Here is a 9,914-nt window from a genome sequence, read left to right on the forward strand (position 1 = left end):
AATATACACAATCTGTGAAATTTTCAGAAGTCTAGCTATACCTAGTGGTTCTTGACTCTTGAGTTAGGTACAGCCTGGAGACAGACAGACGGACCGACAACGAAGTCTTAGTAATAGGGTTCCGTTTTTACCCTTTGGGTACGGGTCCCTAAAAACCGTTTTATTGCTTCAAAATGTAATTTTCGTCACATCAAGATATTCTTGAAATTCGAAGCAAATGAGTTTTCATTCCATTACTTTGCTTAAAGCGTTCCTAATTGACTTCTAATCGTGATCGTTCCTGGTTTTAAAGTCTCCCTAATAGCGTTCATTAGGATACAATTAAATGTTTAGGAAAAGTTAATTCAGTATGCAAGGCAGGAGGGTACGATTAAAGGCTACCCCGATTCTATAAGTATTTTCAGGCAACATTATTGCTGCTTTACCTTTTCCTTTCTCGATACAGTCCGTTTCATAACAAAACACAATACTTAATTGTAAAGCACTTTTATACAAAACGATGTTTATGCCATAAAGTTAATATACCTTTCCGCTAGGTATATTGACTTTATGGTTCATGCCAAGTAAGTATTTTGTTTCTTGTTACTCTGATTACGACATGAAAAATTATGTTTGAACGATATGTGTTGTTCAGTAAATAAGATGTTTTGCATGATAATAATATAACAAAGAACGATCTAGTTTGCATATTTTTTCCGTCGAAAACAAAGTAATTTATCAGGCCTCGAACGTATACGTCCGGAGGAATAAAAGAAACAAATTGCTAACAAAACATCTTGATGCTTTCAACGTGACTGGAAAACTATGTTTTTTGCGTCGAAATACAAGCCGGCTTTATTCATAGATGGTTATTTATTTAATTGCCGTTATTTAGAGTAGATAATATATAGGTGAGTGGATATTACAATATAAAGAAAAAACCCTCAAAACAGGTAAATAAGAAAAAACCCAAGGTTTCATAAAAATATTGAAAACATAAAATACTTTTTTATCCTTATCAAATGTCAAAAATACAGCATTCAATGTGGCATGACTTTGGCACAAACCAGCACAAACTTTTGTCAATTTCTGCAACGTTAGTTGAGTATAAAATTGATTTTTAGATAGGTTTTGTTTTCTAATAAAAAGCGATAAAGATGAGTAAAGATTTAGTTTATACGTACATAAAACAACGTCATGAATTCGGCAAACAACCTTTGTTCAGTGAAGTACCGGTTGCCCTGCTCGACTCCATCGACCCTGACAAGACAGAACAAAAACGGTATGGTCTACGGAACCCGGTACATCAGGCCACGCAGACTGGAATAGAATTTGCAGAACACGAAGTGAACACAGCGCGTATAGTCGCCCGTGAACAAGGCATCTGCCACGCCGAAGGAGGATGGCCAAAGGAGATCAGTTATGATGACGAGGAAACAACCGCTCGACACAGAAGAAAATACGAACGCGACGATGCATATATCGACGCCGTTCTGCGTACGTACCCTCGACTCAATCATTACGCCGACCAGAATAATGCAATCGAAATGTACAATGTGTATTTCAAAGATATGCCATCTTTGGAACCGATAGAGAAATCGTCCGTTCGCGTCACGAATGTTTTCAAGGATCCCGATGAGCGTCCCGTTAGTTCTATCGCTTGGACCTCCGAGGAAGATCCGAAGCTAGTAGCATCGTACTGCGATAAAACTTATCCAATACTCAAACCATTGAACGAACATCGTTTGTGCTACGTATGGGATGTGGAAAATCCGATCGAGCCGTCTGATGACTTTTTGCCCCCATCGGCTTGCTGGCAAGTGGCCTGCTTTCCTGGAAGTCCTCGCAGTATAATCGGTGGTCTCGAAGATGGGAGAGTCTGCCTCTTTGACCTACGCGCTAAAAGCGAGTACAGCAGTATAAGTCCAATGCACTTGGCGCATAGAGACCCAGTGAGCGCCCTCGTATTTATTGCGTCGCGTACTAACACGGAATTTTTCAGTGGATCGCACGACGGCAAATGTATGTGGTGGGACATTAGGAATCTCGACCAACCCACTGATACTCTGATCATGTCCGTTAACGTCCCAGCGGGAGAGCCCGTGAGTCTCGCTAATTCTGAAGGCGTAAGCTGCTTGCAATACGAAAGATCATTTCCGACGAAGTTCTTATGTGGCACGGTCACCGGAATGGTCATAAACGTGAACAGAAGAGGCAAGAGCCATACTGAGATTATGAGCGCGGTATTCCAAGCACATAATGGGCCAGTAAAGGCGGTGCATCGTAGCCCATGTACCTCCAAAGTGTTCATCACCTGTGGAGACTGGGCAACTCATATTTGGAGTGATGATGTGCGTGGTTCTCCCATCGTGTCGGGAACTGGACAACGGAGACAGATTACGGACGTCGTGTGGGCACCGCACCGAGTCTCCGGGTACATGACAGTGGGCGCTGATGGTAAATTCCGTTACTGGGATCTCTTGCGGAAGTATCGCGAACCGACCTATACACTGCCCATTTCGAAGCATCCCCTGCTTAAAGTAGTGCCCAACGAGGAAGGAAAACTTATAGCAATAGGCGATGTTGAAGGTGCTGTTTATCTTCTATCCCTCTCCCAGAATTTGGTAACGTCTGGAGATAAGGACAAGCAGCTGATGCTGCAGTGTTTTGAGCGCGAGGGACGTCGGGAGCATATTCTAGAAGCTAGGATTAAGGAGATCAAGTTGGCGAAGCTGAAATCTACAAGTAAACTAGCAATACAATCTTCGACCGTATTGGTGGATGATCCAGTTCAGTTGAAGACGACAGAGGACGAGTACAGGAAAATTGTGGCAGAAGAGTTCAGGCGCGCAGGCGTTACTCACGAGCGGCCTGCTCCACAGGCTATAAGAAGAAAATAGAATTCCTCTCAGCCTACCTAGCATACGCCAACGAGATATCTCACACTACATGTTTTCTCGATGTTTGATGGTTTGTCTCTTCATCTCATAGACATAATATATACATGCTTCATCTATATTCACCCTAGCATGACAAAAAATTTTTCTCGCATAGATCTATCATCGAAATAGCACATTTTTATAGAGTTTGGTCGAGATAATGTCGAGATTTTGACATTGTGAGACTAGTAACTACTCGCCTCATAATGTCAAAATTTAATTATCTCGAGAGTGAGATATCTCGTTGGCGTATGCTAGGTAGGCAGGTATCCTACATGAAGCTTTATTTTTATTTATTTTGTTCTATGGAAAAATGTGTTAAATGTATTTCCTGAAAAAGTCATATAACTGAAAAATAAACATAAGTTTAATTTTAGTCGGTATTAGTCAATCTTTTCTTAAAAATAGCTGTTTAAAATAATTTATTACGTTCTTTTTTTCTTTGCTTAGATCACTTTGAAGGTATATAATATAAGTAACTAAGTTAACTTTTTAATTATCTATATATATAAAACTCAAAGGTGACTGACTGACTGATTGACATAGTGATCTATCAACGGACAGCCCAAACCACTGGACGGATCGGACTGAAATTTGGCATGCAGGTAGATGTTATGACGTAGGCATCCGCTTAGAAAGAATTATGATATATTCCAACCCCAAGGGGTTCAAATAGGGGATGAAAGTTTGTATTTATAATAATATTTCTTAACGCCAGCGAAGCCGCGGGCAAAAGCTCGTTTACTTATAAATTTAGTAATTTCTCTAATTTTAATAAAATTATGCTAAATAAATACTAATATCTGATCATGTGTGCTTTATTTTAAGTTGCTATATAGTTTAGTTACAGCGGTATGTGAATATGGTCCGACTAGTGCAGTCTTTATCAGTTAGAACCTGAGTGCAAAAGGAGATTATTCACAACTTTACGACAGCAAGTAAAGCTCTCTGAGAACTTTGACAGTACTCAGCTAAATACACAAAAGGTATTAAAAAGAAATTTTAGAAAATGTTGCTGAAAATAATATAGTATTCTGGCAGAAAACTAAAGAACCTGACTAGAATATGCAACGCAGTAACTCGGATTTTTATGTCAATTATGAAAGGCCCTATTAAAATATTCTGTACTTACTGTAATATTAAGTATTATAAAAAATCATAAAATATTTATATGCCGACAATATAATAAAGAGTAAGGTACATACTTACATGGAATGCAGTTTTGCTAAGTTTGCTTAGGACCAAGACGGTATAATAATTTTAGTTTTGTATGTTTATAAAATGAATAGACTCAGAATCTCTGAGTGAATGAAAAGTGATAGCCTAGCCGTAACATTTTAGAGGAAAAAATGCTATGTCGTGGTACTTTTTTGGTATTAAAAAGTTAAATATTTACCTTCGTAGGCTTAAATAAATGTCCTGGACCCTGGTAATCCAATCATTCAGCTCAATACAATTACAATAATATACAGGGGGTGACTTTAAGCTCGATACAAATAAAAGCTTCCGTTTCTCGAATACGAGTAATTCGATTTTTGAATTGAATAAACTGAAATACTTTAAACCACTTATGTCTTATTGTTCATTAACTAAATAATTAACTTATCATAAATCTCCCTAAATAATGAGAATGACCAGCATTTAAACTACAAGGGGTCTACGGGATGAAAGGGGCATATTATTACATCTCTTAGACCCCGGATAAATGTATTTTGCTGCTTCTATGCAAAATGTTGTAACTGCACTTACAAGTGCTACTTAACATGTTATATGAATTGGAATATCCATTCTATTAGCAGTATTTTGCTCTAAAATCCGGTAATCTCGCTCCTTGAAAATGTCTTCTTAATTAGAGTTCGCTTGAAGCTGGATGTTGTAATGGCCGATGTTGTTGTCCGTTAGTGACGTCATTTATGCAAATAAGGCGCCTTCAGTGCCGGACAAACGCCTGGCCCCCTCGGACCTGTAGGAATTTAACGTAGACCTTATAAGAGTAGATACGGCATATTAGGTTCACAGCATAACGCGTTTTGTTTTAGGACGCTACTGTACTATTGACATTTATCACCTTTGAAGGTAAGTATATGTAATAGCTTAAAAGGTGATAAAGCTTTTATCTGACTGAATCAAGAAATTTCGTAACGAAAGACATCTAAAATTCGTCTAACGTCGTTTCAGTTTGGCAGACTTCGACTCGGTGTGGCTCGGGGTGTGGTGCTTGGCGCACGTTGCCAGACTTCGGTACGTTGTTTGTTTGCGTGCGGCTAGACATATGCGAATTATAATAATTGCATTAGTTAATAAAAAAATGCAATGCAATTTTTGGTAAAGAGAAGAAATGCATTAGGCATCCCCCATCCCGGGGAAGCAACATGTCGAACTCCCACCGGCAGCTGGAGTTTTACCAACTAAAAACCCCCCACGCGCTCTTTCTGCCGTGGAACCTAGGCACTATCAAGCTACCAGTTCCTCATGACGCGCGGAAGTTATCATCTAAAGTAAAGTTAAGGTGAGACCGCACTAGACGAATTACGCCTAGTCGTAGTAGAGGATTGGTTACACAGTGCGAGCAGCTGAAGATACTGTGCCTGTGTACTCGCACGAGAGAAGCTCGACTTGCCTCCCTGCAGGATCACACCATGCACGCTGCTGACGTCGCAGTACTCGTAGATAGGTAGAACTGACGCACTGAACAACTGACCCACTCGCACATGAAAGTAACTCGTATGATGCGGTCACGCGGTGCAAGTAGCTGCACCTCAGTACTAGGCCAGCTCGCACCGTGTAACCCAGGCAGGTTCGCATCATACGAGTTACTTCCATGTGCGAGTGGGTCAGTTGCTTCAGTGCGTCAGTTCTGCCTATATCTACTGCGAGAGTTAAGTATACTAAACTGCTGTCGCGGGTTTTTGCGATCTAAATTTTCACCTTCATATATTTCTAACAATTCAAACCAAATGACTATTACATACAGTTTAAGAGTAGAATTTCCGCATCCAAATCCTAACTCTGTCTATGGTTTGTATTTAGAACGCTTTAAGTTGGATTAAACGCGACTTACTAAAGGAATTTTAAGTAACAAGTTTATGTAGCGGGTCTTACGAGCCGTTTAGATTGCTAGTACTTGGAGACTGAATAATTTAATTATGCCGGCTTGTCCTTGTGCTAAGTCGCAGCTAAGTAGAGATTTATTATGTATACAAAATGCATACTGCAAGAGCATGTTCATTAGTAACATAATGAGAAATACGAATAGGATTCTAGATAGAGTTATTTTCTGAACTTTGTGATGAGTAAGTCCTAATAAGGCTTGATTGATATTTTATATGTGACTTCATGAACCCGTGGCTTTTTCGCTACACCGCACCGCGAGATCACAAGCATAATATTGTAAGTTTGTAACCATTTATTTAAAATATAGCGGCGCGGCTGCGCTGTCATTTACGTACAATAATTGCTTGAGATATAGCATATGAATCGAGCCTCATAATTGCTTACCAAAGCATTCGTGTACTAACGTAGGTACTAAGTAGGTACTAACCCTCAAACAATCATGTGTTGATTTATGAATGTAGTTAAATGTTCTTTAGATGACTTAGACTAAGACTGCATTCTTTAACAACAAAAATGTTGTGGGCTAGGCTAGGGCTAGGACCACAGGCTGGGACATAAATGCTAAACAGCGACCAATTATTATTCTTTATCAGCTCTTTTATATAAAATATAATATTAAAAAAAACATTTTATTTGTCTAACAACTTTAAAAAACCGCAAACATATTCCCCGCCAATCCGCGTTGTTAAATATATCATTGATACCATGTCACCGGGTTTCACAGCGAAAATAAAACACTGCGCTGCACTGCGGGGCAGTAAATTGGCAAGTTTCCGTACGTTTTCAAACATTCATTTCCTAGCACGCTTTGTTTATTCATTCTGTGTTACATTTTGATATATTGACTGCATAGAACATACCTATTAAAGTATTAAAGTTGTTATTATAGATACGTTAAGTGTACTAGAAAATGGTAGACTTAAATTATATAATATACTCCACTCGGGCTAGCTTGTCGCTAGCGGTCGTTGACTCCCTGTCAAAAACTTGTCATTTTCCATATAAAACCACAATAAACAATATCTGACTCTTCATTGTCAAGCGCGGTTTATATGGAAAATGACAAATTTTTGACTGGGAGTCAAAGACCGCTAGCGACAAGTTAGCCCGAGTGGAGTATAGTATCAGAATACGAGTATGCTACAGTAAGTCTGTTTAGAAAACTCAAAGGCCTTCACTTTAGGTATGTCTGCCAGTGGTAAGCAACTGTCAAAAATGCCCGGCAATGGAAGACGAGATTGCTACACTTATCGCCAAGAAAATAAGATAAAGAATTGAGCTTTATACCTATCAAAGGTAAGGTAGACCTTCATAACTGACTTTCAGTTATGAAGGTCTACCTTAACCGAAACTCCATCGTTGCTGGCCGTTCTTATCCTCTAGGTCTAGGACCTAGGGCGATCATATACATACATAATATTATAAGAAAACTTCAGCTACAAAATGACGAAAGTTTGGCTGTCACTGGATCTTAATCTACAACCTCTACTTATAACAAATAGATTATTGAGATTGAAAATAGATTTTAAACAGGAATTAAAGTAAAACGGAATTTAGTCCGTCTCTTCGATTACTTTCTTCTTGTGCAGTTATAGAAAGGTTTATGTCAATTTTATTTGTTTCTTTATCACTTTGTGATCACGTCATAAAGTACCTATATAATTTATTGCTTCAATCGTTTGTTTTATCCTCTTTCGTAGATTGCTTGTAGATTCGAAGATAAAAAAAATATTTGTCAAGTGACTGCGCAGAGGATAAAGAATAACTAGCTGTTCGACCGAGCTTTGCTCGGTTTCCGATGAAAATTACATTTTCTAGAAATGATTCCTAGCTAGTATATATATACAAGAATTGCTCGTTTAAAGATATAAGATAATAGGATAATACGAGTATACTTATTAAGGCGACGCCTTGATAATTTGGCTGTAGTGATATCGATTTTTCTCAGCAATGACACGATTGGTTGGATTATTCTATGTTATAAAACATAGAATAATCAATCAAAAAGACCTCTGTAAAAAAAGGGATTCCTATTTTGCAAACACAGGTTAAGCTTCCAAAATTTGAACTTAGATTGGTTCAAGCATACACTTTAATTTGCCCATAGCTTATATAAAACGTATTTATGGTTTTTAAATTACGCGACAAAAATTATTAATGACGCTTACGCCCTTTCCATTTTTTGCTGTTCCATTGCTTGTTGTGCCGGCCCGGCTTCTCATAGAAAACAAGGAATCTAAAACATATCCAACATGGTTTTTACTTTAAGGCCCAGTAGTCCCTAAAATTAGCAGGTCGATGTCTGTCAGTACGAATATCGACGTTAAGGACATTAAAATAACATTCAAACAAACAAACAAACAAAACAAACAAATCTTTATTTCCCTCAAGTAGTACACATTATCTTAAATAAACAATTCATATCAGCGCGCCTTGTACACTGTACAGTGGCTGTTACGCGCTCGCCGCGTGCCTTGATAATAGAAAATAGGAGTAAAACCTTTTGTTTTTAGTATTACACAAATCAAATATATCAAATCATTTACGTTAGGTTACGACACATATACTACATTTTTTCTTTTTTTCTAGAAAGTGTGTAATTTAGCCATAAAATGATTTAATTATAAAAAACAGCGTTATAACAGTGATATTTGAGATTTTTTTCTATCGAGCAGAATTTTTCAAATTGTGTACTGATATACCTTTGCGAGTGAGTGAGTTTACCGGAGGCCCAATCCCCTACCCTATTCCCTTCCCTTCCCAACCCTACCCTCCCCTATTACCCTATTCCCTCTTAAAAGACCGGCAACGCACCTGCAGCTCTTCTGATGCTGCGAGTGTCCATGGGCGACGGAAGTTGCTTCATCCATGCCGTCAGGTGACCCGTTGGCTCGTTTGCCCCCTTATTAATTAAAAAAAATCAAATTTCAATATCTATACTGCTTTTAAACAATAATTTTTGGCATATTAAAATAGTTTTTAAACGTTTAAATGCCTTATTAAAATTATATTATGTAGTAATTACCAATTACCTGTAATTTTATATCTTAAAATGTTTAAAGCGAAATTATCTTTTTGAGTGAATGGAGCGTTGATATTGCGAGAATATTTCCAAAACCGCGACGAACTTTATGTTGCCACAGTTGTATATTGCAGCCACAACACATTTTCATTATAACGTTTATTTAAAAAAGATTACATGCAACTTTGTTGCCCTGTATTTTACTTATCGGTTCAAAAAACGAGAGTACCGGTTCAAAAATTACATATTGCCCCTATTTACATGTAAATTTATTTTATTTTGAACATGAAGTGGTTACAGACATACACACTTTGACATTTAAAATAATAATGAGTATAATTTAAAGCTTCAATTAAGAACCCTGAGCCATGTAAGGCCATGTTCCTTTGAAGGCCAACTATCAAAAAGTCGCAGTTATCGTCATGTAAAGATATTTTCCTTCTACTACACACTTAGATCCATCAAACTTATGGCCACAAACGCGGCGGCGAGTCGATCGCGCCGCAATTGTGGCAGTGAGATCTCACTGTTTGTAGACTTTGGTTGTCGAAGCTACAATTGTAATTTCCGCACCCTGAAAAACTTTAGTTTTTAGTTAAGTACATAACCTATATCTATCTCAAATTTTATTGCAGGGGATTATCGTATAGGGATATATATGGTACTAATAAAAGAAAATCTACTTTTGCCTCGATTTACGTTAAAATATTGGTCATGTTCCTAGGAAGGCCGCTGGTTCCTTATAAGGCCCAACCAAAGATTCGATAGTTGGCCTTGCTAGGGAACATAAACTTTACAAGGAACATCTAAACACCATTAACATATAAACAGTTATTTTTAGTTATAAATGCGTACCGTAA

General features: G+C 37.9%; 1 protein-coding gene across 1 annotated transcript; it reads left to right on the forward strand.

The window, feature by feature from the left end:
• The first annotated feature begins 1,119 nt into the window (after positions 1–1,119).
• Positions 1,120–2,906, forward strand: LOC121732493 (dynein intermediate chain 3, ciliary-like). The gene has a single exon (XM_042122392.1). It carries the CDS (start codon positions 1,137–1,139, stop codon positions 2,877–2,879), a length of 1,743 nt encoding a protein of 580 aa, XP_041978326.1. The 5' UTR covers positions 1,120–1,136; the 3' UTR covers positions 2,880–2,906.
• Positions 2,907–9,914: the final 7,008 nt, after the last annotated feature.

Source organism: Aricia agestis, chromosome 12 (assembly GCF_905147365.1).
Source record: "Aricia agestis chromosome 12, ilAriAges1.1, whole genome shotgun sequence".
In the NCBI taxonomy this organism is placed as follows: domain Eukaryota; kingdom Metazoa; phylum Arthropoda; class Insecta; order Lepidoptera; family Lycaenidae; genus Aricia; species Aricia agestis.

Excerpts from the sequence above, each read along its gene's own strand:
- LOC121732493 (XM_042122392.1), top strand. The coding sequence starts at position 1,137 with ATGAGTAAAGATTTAGTTTATACGTACATAAAACAACGTCATGAATTC.